Raw genomic sequence first — 17,425 nt, 5'->3', positions numbered from 1 at the left:
GGTGGTATGCAAATGGTAAAACGAAGAGTCAAGACTCCCCGAGTGTTGTGTTTCTCAAGGATGACAAATTGGAACGAATGTGTGTTGGCATTTAGGAAGTTGAAAAGGAAGAGTTACGGGAATGGCTAAGGGTAGGATTCATTTTGTAAGAAAGTAGAAGGTTGAAAATGGTTGTGTTTAAAGAAAAAGAAAGGTGGAGATTGGGGCTCGAGGCTATCCTATGTGGTCTACCGTCTTATGGTTTCGCGAGCAAATGACGTGGACTTGACTAGGGAGTTCATGGCACTTTACCAAGTGGCGTCACACTTTGGACTCCCACATTCTCATTCGGTTGGGGCATTTCATCGAACACCTTGTCTACCACTCCCCTCGGACCTCGTCCTTTCGGACTAAGGGCGGAGATGTGGGTGAGTTGGAATCGTGAGTGGCCGCTATCGCGCACACACTCACTTTCTCTGGGTTTGCTACCTAATGTGGCCACACTTAGGCACAAAGCTTAAAGAACATCAACCACACAAGTTTATCATCCAACACTCAAAGTGCTCACATTTCTACAAGCAATTTCATATCAAATCAACCACATAGTTTAGCTTCGGGGCCACCAATCCCCTTTCTAATCTACTCTAGCATAATAAAGAAACAAGAAGAAGAAATGAAAATCTCAAAGAAAACAAGCATTAAATTAAGACTTTGAAGAGAAGAGTTACCACCCATAAGAATGGATCCTTTACATCTTTTTCTTGAGATTTCAATCCTTCTAATCTTGCTCTTGAATCTAATCTAATCTAAAAGGGAAGGAATTTTCCCCAAGAGTGGAGAAAACCCTAAGAAATTTCAGATCTAATCTATTCTATGGCTGCCCTTTTTTAGGTTTTGGGAAAAAGGGGTTTAAATAGATGACAAAAAGACAAAATTCCTGAAATGGCCCTTGTGGCCCGACCACGCATGTCACCACGCGTGGTGGAGGCCGTGGATGGCTACTGGAAATGTTCCACGCCCCTCCACACGCGTGTGGGGCTACGTGGGAAGATCCTACTTTGCGGCTTCGTTTGTCTTTTGCTTTGTTTTAGCTTCAAGTCCCTTTCTGATCTGTAAAATACTTCAAAACTTTTCCTAAAATCAATGTTAGAAGATTTTGATCACATCCGAGCTTAAAATGCATGAGATTGTTATAAACGGGTGGCAAAACTTTACACTTTTATCCTATTTTAGACCCTTTTTATGTACTATTCTTGGTGCTTATCACTTACCCAATATCTACTCAAAAATGGCTACAAGCGAGGGGGAGCTGACAAGACACTGTTTATAAGAAAATCATCAAATCACATAATAGTAGCTCAAGTCTATGGGGATGACATTGTATTTGGATCAACATCTCCAGCTAGTGTAAAGCAGTTTGTTGAGGTCAAAAACAAGAGTTTGAGATAACTATGATTGGTGAACTAACATGCTTCCTGGGATTACAAGTAAAACAGATGGAAACCAGACTGTTTCTCTCTCAAACCAAGTATGCACTGAACTTAGTAAAACGATTCGGTCTAGAAGGAGAAAAGGAGGCCAAAACACCACTCTCCACTATAGTAAAGCTTTCAAAAGATACTGTGTCAAAACAAGTTGATGGCAAACTGTACCGAAGTATGATTGGAAGCCTTTTGTATCTAACATCAAGCAGACGAGACATAAGGTTCAGCGTAGGACTGTGTGCACGATTTCAAGCTGACCCTAAAGAGACGCACATAAATGCTGTGAAAAGGATCATCAAATATGTTAAAGGCACAACAAATCATGTGTTGTGGTATTCACGTGACACAGGATCTGAACTACTAGGATACAGTGATGTTGATTGGGCAGGAAATGTCAAAGACAGAAAAAAATACTTCTGGGGGTTGTTTCTTCATAAGCAAAAACTTGGTTTAATGGTTTAGCGAGAGACAAAATTCCATTTTATTATCAACCGCCGAAGCAGAATATATACCTGCAGGGAGTTGCTGCACTCAACTATTATGGATGAAACAAATGTTGAATGACTATGATATCAAGTTCAGAAGTGCTGACCTTCATTGTGATAATACAAGTGCAATCAATATTGCAAAGAACACAGTACAACACTCCAGAACTAAACATATTGACATACGCAATCATTTCATTAGAGAACTAGTAGAGGATGGAGATATTGTGATACATTATATTCCAACTGACAAGCAATTGACGGATATATTCACAAAACCACTCGATGCAGTCAGGTTCAATCAACTAAAGTCTGAACTAGGTATGTGTACCATTACTCAGAACTAGTTCAGAGTATGGTACACCAACTACTGCTCTTTCCTTGATTTAAAATTCTAAAAATTTCATATAAATGTTCTTAATCTATGATAACTGATAAAATTGTTGAAATTTATCCTCTAAGCAAAAGTCATTATGAAAACGTACTATTTCCTGACAAGCGTATGAGCATTTAAGGCGGAAAAAACAACCGTCAACCCGCAGGCTTTATACACTTCAAGAATCAGTTACGAAAGTGGTAACAAAAAGATATGCAAAGATCATCTCTTCTCTCTCTACCATTTCTCTTCTTCGTCATTGTCATCTTCCTTATTAAACACAAAACCTAGCCCTGTTTTTCTGTCATTTACCACAAAATGGAGCAAGATCCTACTAAGTTCTTTGATTTCTCAAAACATTCAAACAAATATCCAAAGGACATACAACATCAGGCATCAAGAGAGATGGTGCTTATTATAAACAACAAAATGGATCCACCCGGTGGTGAACCCATTTGGTCGTTTTACTCAAGAGCAGACAAGCTTGACTACCTGAAGGGGTTTTTGAAACCACTCGCCATGGAGACAGACGAATCATCACTGGAGAAGGCGCCTGTGCCTAAGGTTTTATTCTCAAACCCTACTCATTCTAATTTTCTGAAAATCCTCTGTTTTTGCATATCTGTTTTGATAATCGTCACTGGGTAAACTTAATAGTCATATACTCATATATTATAATCAAAATTTCAGGACATAATTGTGTTATCAGATTCTGAAGAATAAAATAAGAATGATAAAAACCCTTCTGTTGAAAAACCACTGCCCGTTATCTCTGTAAAACAAGAACCTGTTGATACTACTTTTGATACACCATCTGATATATCTGCACATACTCTGATTTCTCCTGTGTTTGTTGCTTCTAATATTTCCCCAAATGTGTTTTATGGTCCTCATCCCTGGAAATCTATATTTTCAAAACTTGACCTGTTCTCTGTGTTGAATAATCATAGAAAAACAAAATCTCTGTCAAACAAACTAAGCATCCCAATAACCATACCAGAACACAACCCTTCACAACAAGAACCTATCCTACCTCTACCATCATCTCATCCCACTGATTGCCCAAACCCTGTGTTTGAGGAATCTCACACCACAGAGCCTACAAAAGCCTAACCTGAACTATCACTTAAGCCAAATACTGAACTGACTTCAGCTGAGCCAATCACTGAATCTATCCTTCTAGAGACCACTACATCTCTACCTGATATAGCCTTGGAACCTCTAGATTTTGAAGCTGAATATGAAATAGGACAACTAAGAGGTGATCAGGAAATTCAAGAAGATGATGAAGATGAAGTGCCACTGTCCCAAATTTGTAGATCCAAGGAGAAAGCAAAAGGGAAAGAGAAAGCTTTTGAAGCTGGTGGAGATACAAATCCAGTGCAGAAAATATAAGTGTTCCCAAAGACTACTACTCCCTCAAAAAGGAGAACTAGATCTGCCACCAAAGCTCAGAAGGAACCCCCATCTCCCACCAGAAAATCAAAGAGAAAACAACCTGCGCCTGAAAGGATTGAGACTGCTGCATCTTCTGAACAACCTCTATCACAGAAGAAAATGAAGAAAAACACTGTGGAAGCACCCTCACCATCAAATTGATGGATTTATCTGCAGTTCTCCCGGTTGAGATCACTAAATCTCAGTTCCTCACTCATGAATTCGCTCCAAGATGGGACTCTATCGAGAAAATGAAGATTTTGTGTGAAAGACTTCTTGATGTTGAGCGGTTCAAAGCACAATGTCAATTGATACCAATCCTTGAACAAATCAAACTGATGAAGACTGTGACAAATCTGAACGAATACCCCCCCTTGGCTATTAGAGAATTCTATGCCAATCTCATGCTATCGGTCAAGGATTCAAACTCAGCTCAATATGCCAATCTCATGCTATTGGTGTAGATGCAGATGATGTAGAGGACCCTGACATTGGAGCAAACGTGCTAACAAAAGTGATCACTAGTGGCATGGTCAGCTACTGGCCAACCAAGACAAACATGCTACCTGCAAAATTCCTCACAACAAAGTTTGTCATACTCCACAAAATAGCCATGACAAATTGGATGCCAAGTAAGCACAGGGGTGGATTGAGTCTTCAAATGGTCAGCCTGATTTATAAGATTGGAAAAGGAATACCAATTGATCTTGGTAACATTATTTTCAAACAGGTTGTCAGTTTCAGGGATCCCACTGCAAAAGAAAGCAAAGTGAAACTACCATTCCCTTGCACTATCTATGGGATATTGCGTGCTCAGACTTTCAGACCCAATGCTGGAGAAATGATGGAAAAACCCAAGGTCAGACTGATTGATGCCAGACTCAAGCAAAGCCCACATGTTCTTGATATTCATCCTAAATATGGAAGCAGTTCTACACAGCCCTTATCAACTGAAGGCTCTAAGATAAGTCAGATGACCTCTCAATTTCTGGACAAAAGCATTCAAGAGCTAAACATGATTATCCAGACCTTGGTTGATAAAATAAATGTTGAACTTCAATTGCGTGAACAACTCAAACTGAGAGAGCAGGAGGAATTAGCTGCTACCCAAGCTGCCATGACTAAAACTACCGAAGGATCCAATCCAACTGATGCTGCTGCAAACATTGAGACCAGCCAGGAGGATGTGTCATCAGAATAGGAATGATTCTATTTAAAACCTTGGTTTGCTTTCCTACATGGTCCTGCCAAGAAATCTTGTGGCTACATATTCACAAGTTTCTAGCAATATGGGGAGTAGGAACAAACTTCTAACCATTTCTTTTTGTTGATGTTACTTGATAGGATGCACTGGATGTTGGGTTATTGATTACTTGATTACTGCCTACTGGTTACTGCATGAAAGGAAGATCATTGCTGCTGTTTTACAAAGACTTAATCTTTAGTATTTTGAGCAGCTGAAATAAGTTTGTAATGTTCCTTCGTTTTGGTTGTAATAGGGTTTGTTAGATTGTTGAAATTGAACGATTTAATGCATATGATGTTTTTTTTCTCAAAAAATTGGTTCTGAACTATCCTTCCTTATGTTAGAAGTTGGTTGTTCCAAGTAGATTATTATATTGCCAGGAAACTTATACAAAGGGGGAGATTGTTAATAAAGAATGTTTTTTTGAGAAAAGAGCAATTGGAAAAACTCCCTAGTTGTGTTAAGTTCCATGACATACAATTCTCTACCTTCGTAAAACTATTGGAGAGATTCTGTTGAACTTAGTAACTATCTTCAGTAGACAGAGTCTCGTCTAAGAGCGCTAAGTAACTTTGCTAGGCACGAATTTCATATTCTTTTTTACTTTCCTATTCGTAATACAGTTCTTGATTAAAATTACTAATCTATTGATTCGACTTTGTTATTTGCTTATCATTATTTCTAAATAAACTAATTTGTTGATTTCTTTGTTTCTTTTTTTTTTTTGGCCTATTTAGAGTTGGTGTTATTAGATTCAAATAAGAAAGATTTCGCTCTAGTAGAGTTAGAGAAGTTGCTATCTTTCTAGGAGAAGAGCCTAATGGACTTTCCATAAATGCCAATTCCCGATGAAAGCAACATGGGTTTGGTGGAGAATATTTTGATAGTCGAAGAGTTGGCGCATGACAAGAAATTGTTGAAGACATGAAAAGTTGTAACAGAAGTGACGGACGAGTAAAAAAATGTCTACGACTCTGTCATGAATGATATTGATTCTAATAGAGGTAGATTGTTCTTTGTGTATGGTTACGGAGAAACAGACAAGACGTTTATCTGGAGAATGTTATCGTCAAAGATAAGGAGCCGCGGTGATATTGTTTTGAACGTTGCTTCGAGTGGAATAACATCTTTGCTTTTGCTAGGAAGCAGGATGAAGCATTCCAGATTTACTATACCGTGAAACAACAACAACAACAACAATAATAATAACAATAATAATAGCCATGATAAGGGAAAATAACAAAGCAATGTTGTTTTGTTTCACTTTCTGCTTTACCCCACAAGCAAATTCATTTTGATCCTGCATTTTGTGATCTCAAGAAATATCAGGGCTCCATGTGTTTATCGATCTCCCTGGGATCCGGTTTGAATAAGGACGCCATTGATCTACTTCGAGGATCTTGCATGGAGTGTCATTAAGTTTAAACTTCTACACATGCCGTTTACTTGACACCATCTCCACCAAATTAAGACTATTGTCAGCAACAAATAGAATTTTGATCCCTTGGGACATTCAGTTTTGTAGATAGAACAAACAGGAGTGGCATGTATGTGTGGAAGGGTGAAAGAAGATGGATGTGTAGGAAAGACTATGTTTTGTAGTTTCTAATAGCCAAGGCCTATGACTCAATGCAATCAGCATCAAGAGGAACCAAAAAAGTTGGGGTACGGTGATGCCTATGTGACGAACTGCAATTAATTGAATATGAATAGGAAGAGACTATGTTGCATGTGTTATGAATATATTATTTATATGTGGCCATTATCCCAGTTATTGTATTTCTGGATCCATGAAGGGTCAAGTGTCGTTTGGAGTATCGAAGGGTTAAGGGTTAAGTTGGTTTCCTATATATATGCTCATATGTATTCATTTGTAATGGATACAATTCTGAAGATCAATAAGAACTGCTTTCCCTTCTCTCCATCTCTCTTTGCAATTATCTTCTTGTTTGGTGCATTTCTATTTTTATTTACAACAGCATGCATGTGCTGCATTCAACCATGTTCTAAGATGAATGATCACTATTCAATTCTCATTACCTAGTTGCTAACAAGTATTGCATAATAATGGTTTCTACGGAGCTGCGATTACGCCAAAGCCTTCCTGGAGAACCCCGACTTTGTGTTGCCTTCTCTGCTGCAGTCACCATCGAAGCTTCTCGCCATCTTCGTGGTGCCACCTCCAGAGAGCGGTAGTGATAAGAATAATTATACGTACCACTTCATCTAATCATCTCCCATTTTGCCGAAGCCATGGACTACGCCGTGTTTGAAGTAACATAATTTCAGAGACATGACGGAGAGATCAGAGCGCTCACTTTGTGTTTCCTTTCAATGACCCAGAGTTTCCGCAACTGTACTGCTCGAGCAAAAGGGCGGTGGTTTTTGTTCAACCAACAATAATTCACCCTCGCCTTTTCACAAATCATCTTGTAATATTTTTCTTTGTCTTGGTCGATTATTTATCCTAGCTTTGGATATGGCCTAGCGCAAATCTCACAACAAGCTTGAATGCATGCCAGCCTTTTTGACGTTTGATAAATAATGCAGCACATTATATTAACCTGGAAACTTTTAATATGGGTCTCCCCAAAGTTGCGCCATAGATCCCAATGTAAATAGCACTAACTCATAACAACTAAAAGTTGCTAAAGAAATTAACACAAATGAAGATAAGTGGGTGGGGCTACAGCGAGGCAGCGACAATGCCATACCAGCCAATTCAAAAATGCTTTGAGCCTTTGAGTTATGACGATGCGCGACGCAAGAACATCGGGGTGGTCTATGGCCATCAAAGGATCCTCGTCAGCTTTCGACGGCTTCCCGCTAGTTCTGTGGAATTGCTGTTTGGTGTGGCGAGACTCTTCCGGCAGGTGTTGAGGTCGAGGGTCGAAGCTTTAAGGAATTTAATCGATGGCTTCTTCGATCAAATCCACGAAGTTATCACTTGGATGCTTGAAGGCCGAAGATCCACTCCTGAGCCGCCCAGACGATCACCGATCGCACACCTCCGCGACGATCCTTCAGCGAATATTGGAATTCTATACCGTCATTACCAACACTGGTTTTATGGTTACGAGAATGAAGATCGGTAGATGAAGTTATGGTTGCCAGAAATAATGGTGACATCTGATCCATGTCATCTCCGATCGGAAACTTTCGATGATTACACCGTAAATATCACTACTACAAAACATAGCTTCCACGGCGGTTATTTTTACACATACACGGCGGTTTTTGAAGTGCCGTGTAGGTGGCCGCCTTGGTAAATAATTGTTAGATATATTAATTATAATATATCTATATAATATATATAATATATCTATATAATATATATATAAATATATATATATAACGAGAGAGAAAGAGGAATAGAAAAGAAATGATACTTTGAATTGATGATATATAAAATGAGTAATGCACCTATTTATAGTGCAAAGAGCACAACAAGATAATGCTAAACTTAAGGTCATGCAAAGCTACAATCACTCCACACAACTCACGTACTGCATGCCATGATGCATTATTATCCACATATTGACTAATTCAAATTAACTAACTAACTACTTAGGTACTTGGTTTAACTTATATAATAATATTATTATTATAACATTGCCTCCTTTAAACCAAGTTGAATATATTGGTCATCCCAATATCCTTCTTCAATTTGAGAAATGTCTCTGTCTTCAACGGCTTCGTAAAGATATCAGCAACTTGACATGCACTCGAACAATACTCAATGTTGATTTGTTTTTCAGCAACCAACTCTCTGATTTTGTGATACTTGATATCAATATGTTTGCTGCAACCATGAAAGACAGAATTCTTGGACAACGAAATTGCAGACTTGTTGTCACAAAAAATAGTTGTAGGTGCTTCCTGCTTGTGTTGTAAGAACTCCAAAATTCTTCTCAGCCAAATTGCCTGAGTAGCACAATTTGCTGCTGCAATATATTCTGCTTCTGCGGTTGAAAGTGCTACAATCTGCTGCTTCTTTGAAGACCAAGAAAATATGGCTGAACCAAGATAGAAGGCATATCCTGATGTGCTTTTTCTGGTCTCAACATCTCCAGCCCAATCACTGTCTGTGTATCCAGCAAGCTCCACAACTTCATTAGTAGAGTAAAAAATTCCATCATTACTCGTACCTTTGACATATCTCAGAATTCGCTTTGCTGCAGCCCAATGTGATTCTTTTGGTTCCTCCATAAATCTGCTGAGTATTCCAACTCCAAAAGAAATATCTGGCCTGGTTGCCACCAGATACCTCAAACTCCCAATTAAGCTTTTATAAGTTGTAACATTCACATTCTTACAAGACTCATCTTTGGACACCTTTAACTTTTCAGCTACCGGAGTTGAAACTGGTTTGGAGTTCTCCATTTTGAACTTTTTCAAAATATCAGCAGCATACTTCTTCTGTGAAATAAAGATTCCACCATTCATCTGAACAACCTCCAGGCCAAGAAAGTAACACATAAGACCCATATCAGTCATTTCAAATCTCTTAATTAGTGCCTCCCTGAATTTTGAGATTAGCTTCAAATTATTTCCAGTAAAAACCAAATCATCAACATNCATCTCATAAAACCACTTTCAACAAAATAAGAGTCAATGCAACCATACCACGCCCTAGGCGCCTGCTTTAAGCCATATAAAGCTTTTCTCAACCTGTAAACTTTAGATTCGTCCCCTTTCTTCACAAATCCTGCAGGTTGCTCAACATATATCTCTTCTTCAAGAAAACCATTCAAAAAAGCAGACTTGACATCCATTTGATGCAATTTCCAATTATTTTGAGCAGCAAGAGAAATAACCATTCGAACTGTATCAAGTCTACTTACTGGAGCAAAAACCTCAAAACAATCAATACCTGGTTTCTGCTTGTAGCCCTTTGCTACCAACCGTGCTTTAAAACGATCAATTTCTCCATTTGACTTGTATTTGGTTCTGTAGACCCAATCAATTTCTCCATTTGACTTGTATTTGGTTCTGTAGACCCACTTTACTTCTCCATTTGACTTGTATTTGGTTCTGTAGACCCACTTTACTCCAATTGGCTTCTTTCCAGGAGGTAAATCTGTTAACTCCCAGGTACCATTCTTTTCAATGGCACGTATCTCCTCATCCATCGCCTTAAGCCAATGAGTTTCTGTAGCAGCCTCCTCAAAGGATAGAGGGTCACAATCTGCAAAAAGAGCAAATTGAACAATCTCTTCATCAGACAGGTCATTATCATGACCCACAACATAATCCTGCAAGCGAGTTGGTAATTGGCGCTCGCGTTGAGATCGTCGAACAGACGACTCCGGTTGCGAAGGCGACTGGACATTATCTGGAATCGGTTGCTCATCAACAACATTGTCAACAACAGGAACAACAGCTGACCTTTCATCTTTAGCTAACCAATCCCAAGCACTACATTCATCAAAAGTGACATCACGACTTATAACAACCTTTTTAGTTTCAGGGTTGTATAGTTTATAAGCCTTTGAACCATCACTATAACCAATGAATATGCACTTCTCTCCTTTATCATCCAACTTCTTTCTCAATTGATCTGGCACATGTGCATATGCCAAACATCCAAAAACCTTGAGATTTCTGATAGAGGGTTTTCTTCCACTCCAAGCTTCTTCAGGTGTCTTATCACGAACACTTTTAGTTGGACACCTGTTCAATAGATAGACAGCACAAGCAACAGCCTCTGCCCAAAAAGGCTTAGGCAGATTTTTAGATTTCAGCATGCACCTCACCATATCCATGATTGATCTATTCTTCCTCTCAGCCACTCCATTTTGTTGTGGAGTGTATCTAGCTGTCATCTGGTGCTGAATACCTTTCTCCTTCAAAAAATCATCACAAGCAATATATTCTGTACCTCTATCAGTTCTCAAGATTTTGATATCATAACCACTTTGCTTTTCAACAAAAGTCTTAAATTGTTTGAAAACATCACATGCATCAGACTTTTGCTTCAGAAAGTAAACCCATGTTTTCCTACTAAAATCATCAATGAAAGTAACAAAGTACTTACAACCTCCATGTGAGGGAACCTCCAACGAACACAGGTCTGAGTGGATAATCTCCAACTGTTTTGTGGCTCTCCTTGACTTGCCCACAGAGAAGGGATCTCTGTGCTTCTTCCCAATCAAACAAATCTCACAAATATGATCAGGGACATTCACAACAGGTAAATCAGAAACAAGCTCTTTTTTCGCTAGATAGTTTAATCCAGAGAAATGGAAATGTCCAAATCGCATATGCCATAACCAATTCTCATCACATATTTCAGAATTGAAGCAAGCAAGAAGTGCATGATTGATTTTCAAAGGAAATAGTCGATTTTGGGACATATTTACCTTTGCAATCAAAACTCCCTTAGCATCTACAATGGTACAACACCCCTGAGTAATATTTATCTTATATCCTTTTTCTGACAACTGCCCCATACTCAACAAATTTTGGTGCAGTTCAAGAACATAGAACACATCAGATATAAAATTATGAGTACCATCCTTCAACTGAATAGAGATTTTACCTTTTCCCAAAATTGGCACTTTTGACTTGTTGCCAAATGTCACTTCAGACCTGACTGATTCATCTAGTTCGGAAAACAACTCTTTCTTCCCACACATATGGTTACTACACCCAGTATCCAAGAACCATATGTTTTCGTCTGCAGAAAAACTATTACTGGCCAAAAGTAAGGTTTCAGAACTCTCACCGGACTTTTCAGCAATGTTTGCTTGATTTCCACGATTGTCCTCATTGTACCAGCAATCTGCAATCTTGTGCCCATACTTGCCACAATTATAGCAATGAAATGGAAATTTGTCTTGTTTGGCATTACCTCTACCTCTTCCTTGGTTGGAGTTACCTCGTCCTCCTCCTATGTTGGAGTTACCACGTCCTCTTCCTCTAGATCCTCCTCTTCCTCTTCCACGACCTCTACCAGATCCTCCACCTCTTTGATTAGGGCCAGTCATATTCAAAGCGACTTGGCTCTTCAAAGCTTCTTCTGCAAGTGGTTCCGATTTTGACTCAATCCTGTCAATATGACTTTCTATCATACCTTTCAGCTCTGCAACTGATAAGAGCTCGGTTTTGTGTGACTCTGTAATTGAAGCCACCACATGGTCATACTTCATCGGCATAGTTCGAAGAACTTTTTCAACCACTGCACCATCTTCAATCTTATCTCCATATAACCTCATCTTATTCATCTGATCAATAAGACGAGTGAAATATGCATCTACTGTTTCTGTAGAGGTCATTTCACATCGATCGTACAACCTTCTCAACGACTGCAACTTCGACTTTTGTGCCCGATCAACTCCTTTGTTTGACACCATTAGGATGTCCCAAGCTTGCTTTGCTGTTTGAGCCCCAGCTAATTGCCCAAAAATTGAGTAATCAACACCTTGGTGAATCTGCCCCAAGGCCAATTGATCGCGCCGTATAGCGGCTGCATCAGCTCCTTCTTGTAGACCGGGATCAATAAAGCTCCAAAGATTTTGGGCTTTCAAATGAGTGGTCATCATAATTTGCCAATAATTGTAATCGAGTTTCCCGTCTAATTTGGGACCCGACCATACAATATTGAAATTTGTGGACATATTTCACTACGGACAATATCTCGGGGTTGGAAGGTTGACTGGCTCTGATACCAAATGTTAGATATATTAATTATAATATATCTATATAATATATATAATATATCTATATAATATATATATAAATATATATGTATAACGAGAGAGATAGAGGAATAGAAAAGAAATGATACTTTGAATTGATGATATATAAAATGAGTAATGCACCTATTTATAGTGCAAAGAGCACAACAAGATAATGCTAAACTTAAGGTCATGCAAAGCTACAATCACTCCACACAACTCACGTACTGCATGCCATGATGCATTATTATCCACATATTGACTAATTCAAATTAACTAACTAACTACTTAGGTACTTGGTTTAACTTATATAATAATATTATTATTATAACAATAATTACATTTTACGGCGATTCTAAAGAACAGAACCGCCGTGTATATTACCTATATACGGCGGTTAATAACCGCCGTATAATCATAAATATACACGCCGTCTATAACAAATTTACGCATTACATATATACTTTATAAGGCGGTTCTGAATAATAACCGCCGTGTACAATGTACTTTATACGGCGGTTCCGAGTAATAACCGTCGTCTATAACAAATTTACACATTACATATTTAGTTTATAAGGCGGTTCTGAATAATCACCGTCGTCTAAAGTGTACTTTAGACGGCGGCTTTGACTAATAATCACCGTATAAAACAAATTTACGCATTACATATATACTTTATAAGGCGGTTCTAAATAATGACCGCCGTCTAAAGTGTACTTTAGACGGTGGCTTGGAGTAATAATCAACCGGATGGTTCGTTGTGAGGAGGCGGTCCACCAGACTACGCTCGAGATAAAACCATGGCGTTATTCCCACCAAGCGGCACGTGAAGGGGTCGACAGAGACTTCTTGTAGTCAAGACAAAGTCATTGGCCGATGGGCAGATGTGCGGTTGGCCGATCGAAGTTGCAAGGACGGAGCAACAAGAAAATAAAAGGAAAAAATTGTCCAATCAAAAATTTTCAACATGCTATTGGAAGCTGGAATTACCAGCTGGATGACGAACGACCGGGAATAATATTGTAGACCGATCGGGAACACTACTGTAGACCGTCTGGGAACACTACTTGTAATACCCCGTATTTTCCTAATATTATTATTTTAATAAATATTTTCAAAAAGAGATTATTATTATTATTATTTTATATAAATCTAACTATTTTGTTATGGGCATTGGGTCAACTTATTTTTTTATTTTACTACTTAAATCCCTAAGCCCAAATGTGATTATTTCGTAATGTTCTGAACCTAACTTTAGCCCAATTCCAAATTAATTATTTTAGCCCAATTTTTTTGGCCCATTTATAATTCTCTAATTTTTCTACCGTAAAAATTTTTAGGACTATGTGTTCTGTCCCGATTGTCCTAGGAAGTGGGTTATTAGGCATCATACCATTAACTTTGAATTTCCTATTTAATTAAATTAGCCCGTAATAGTGAAAATTTATTTCGACCGTAGCATCGCTGTATTTCACGATGTACCGAACATTGCCCGATTTTAGAAATTAAGGTTAGAATGGAGTCCTGGATAATTTTGGTTTCGAATTTACCCCTACCTAAATTATTTCCTACCGTAACTATATCTGTTTTAACCCTTAACAGTCTAGCCAAAGATATTTTCGTTGAGTTACCATAGGAATTTGACACTTGGCAACTCCCTACACCACATGCTTGTATTAAATTAATTTAGAGTTTCTATAAATAGAGACTTGATCTCCAAGTTTCTTCATTCTTATCCCATATGTCTTTCTCTTCAAGATTTGTCTTCCTTTCCCTTTTGCCTATAAATAAATGGGTTGTGTGGGGAGGAAAAATCAGGAGAAGTGATGAGAGAAATCATATATGTGTGGGAGAAGAATTGGGCAAGTGAAGTAGAAGAGTTGGTTATAGGTAAGATTTATGTCTATCCAAAATTTATTTTACCCCAAATCAAAATATTTAATATGTGCTTATGTGATATTATGTTTAAATGATTTTGTGAAAATGTGAGTACATGTCTTATGAAATTATTTGATTTGAATACATATTGTTTGTTCTTGTGATTGTTAGTGAAATTATTAGATTTATAGAGATTATGATAAGTAATGAAATTATGATGTTGAAGAGATTTGGTGATGAAATTATTGGTATATGGATTATGAAAAGGAAAATATTGGTATGTGGATATTATGAATATGAAGGTTATAGACATAAGATATGACATTGAATAAGTAATTTTGGGTTATAGATGTAAGATATGATATTTTGAAGGATATGATTATTTATATATTTTGTCCCGGAGGGTGGTGATACTTGGAGGTTTTGAACTATCCTTTATGACTATTATTATTATGATTATGATTATGATGATGAGAGTTGAGATTTGGTTTTGGCCACCGGTTCGTGGATTCGTCCGGTTGGTGGTATTGGTTTGGAAGTTGAAACTTTCCATTTGGATCCATTCCTCCTTGATATTTTATATAATAACTATTTTTGGATATATGAAAAATTTAATCAATTATTTGAGGAATTATCTTTGGTGGTTATTGTGAGAGTTTGGATATTCTCTATTTGGTGGTTATTTTGAGAGATTGAGATTATCTCTTTGGTATTTATTTTGAGATAATGGAATTATCTTTTGGATGTTTATTTTGAGATATTGGAATTATCTATTTTGAGATATTGGAATTATTCCTTTGGTATTTATTTTGAGAGTTCGAAATCTCTCTATTGGTGAATAAGTTTTGGTTTAAAGAAATTTTGAGTAATGATGATATTATGATATTCTTGAAGAAATTGTTATATGGAAAAGTTAAGATAAAGATGATATTATGATATATATTGAGGAAATTGTTATATGGAAAGATTGAGATAAAGATTGTATATGGTGAATCTTGAGGAAATAGCGGTTGAGATATTTTGGATTATGAATAGGCAATGACTTTATCTCTTAGAAATGTATAGATATTTTGATATGAATTTTTATACATATTTGGATGTGTGATTTCCTCAAGTTATATTTCTAATGGATTAAAGATTATTGTTTTATGAGATTAAAAATGCCATGTTAAGGGGTTGAAATTTATTATGTGGAAATTTATGTGCTCCAAAGCGCTATGTGCAAAATGTTTTACGGGGTAGAGTATGTCTTACCAGCCGTCGTGCTGACTTTGTTTCTACCATAGTGTTTTTGCAGGAAATATTTGGCATGACACTTGGCATGAGAGTGAATCGTTGTATAAAGATTTTATTGTACCATTAGGAATTCCACCATTGTAATAGTAATATTGGTAGTAGGTTTTGCCTGTGCGTTTGAGTATAAGAGAGATATTTGAACGTGGCATAACACTCCTTTTTCCTTTTAGTTGTTGTTTAAGCTTCCGCTGTTGTATAAAAAAAAAAAATTTAAATTATACCCGTAGTTTCGATTGTGGAAAAAGTGGGGTGTTACACTACTGTAGACCGACCGGGAAGACTGCGGTAGACCGACCGAGTGGAACTTTGTTCGTGACAAGCTGATTGGAACAAATTACAAGGAAATTATTCTCACTTCTCGAACCCAACGATTCTCGTGGATTCAAGAAGTGGGGGACTCGTGATGGGTAAATACGCACAAAGGACTAACCCGTATAGCCGCTCCGACAAGAAGTCACCCGACCAGTCCGTCATATCCATCAACCGGACCGAAATAAATCACTTGTTATCAACCGTACCGCCCGTATCGATAGGCCTTGTGACAAAAATGCTCTCGGATCACCCTTGGAGTTGCCCTGACGGAAACACACCCGACCGGTCTACCGTAGGATGACCGATCTACCAAAGGATGACCGGTCGGTCAACAATGTGACGCAACCTGCAAGCCGAAACCTTATCTTACACAACAAGTAAAGCAGTCCAACTTGCGCCTGCAGGCCGGCGATTGACAACTTGCGGCTCTGCAACCTCGACCAGTCAACCTACCCGTAGCCTGCAGAGTAACCGCCTGACCAAGCCAACAAGAAGACGCCACGTTAAGCCACTTGCAGCCGGTGCATTAAATTCGTAGACCGGCTTGATTAGTATAAATAGGAGGGGTCTCCCCCTCACTTCTCATCTCCATCTTATTGTAACTACTACTACTCGCTACTTGTAATCTCACCCTACAACATCAATCTATGTCACGGTCTACACCCCGTCTAACCGTTCGCTCGTAATTCCCACTCTGTAATTGCAACCTGACTGCCCTACAATAGCAGCCCGTGTTGTTCTAAGCGACCCGCTCGTAACTACTTACCACCCAGGATATTACTCAGCCTCGAACTGCCCGGTCGCCCTACGGTAGGCCGACCGGCTGACCAACGAGCGCTCTCCCACTTATTAACAAACATACGTATTCGTAATGTAATCGTAACCCCCGGTTCTATTTACGCTATCAAACCCAAATGGTTGTATGCTGAACAATGCACCAAGAATGACTATTGAAGTGATAACGAATTAGTCTACTGTATGAGTCATACAAGATGAATACACTTCCGACAGTTCTCTTAGTGAAATTAAAAACATATTAAAAGCTCCTAAGGTAAACTTTAACCATGAAAACCAATGTATTGTAATAGGCAATAGTTTAATTTACTACAAGATTTCAAGAGAACTATGAAGCATACTCACTTGTTCCAAAACCGGGTATCTTAAGAGATTACATTATTTACATATGCACTGGAATTCCTGGAAAAAAAATAGCATAATTGCCTAAACAAACTATCTAGAGAGTGTTAAAGTCA

At 38.1% G+C, this 17,425-nt stretch overlaps 1 protein-coding gene across 1 annotated transcript; it reads left to right on the top strand.

Moving 5' to 3' along the window:
* The first annotated feature begins 1,430 nt into the window (after nt 1–1,430).
* Nucleotides 1,431–1,925, top strand: LOC116029758 (secreted RxLR effector protein 161-like). Its single transcript, XM_031271799.1, has one exon. The coding sequence runs from the start codon at nt 1,431–1,433 to the stop codon at nt 1,923–1,925; it is 495 nt and encodes a 164-aa protein (XP_031127659.1).
* The last annotated feature ends 15,500 nt before the right edge of the window (nt 1,926–17,425 follow it).

This window comes from Ipomoea triloba, chromosome 9 (assembly GCF_003576645.1).
Source record: "Ipomoea triloba cultivar NCNSP0323 chromosome 9, ASM357664v1".
Lineage (NCBI taxonomy): Eukaryota > Viridiplantae > Streptophyta > Magnoliopsida > Solanales > Convolvulaceae > Ipomoea > Ipomoea triloba.
The sequence above is the reverse complement of the archived record's forward strand: the minus strand, read 5'-3'. Positions and strand labels throughout refer to the sequence as shown.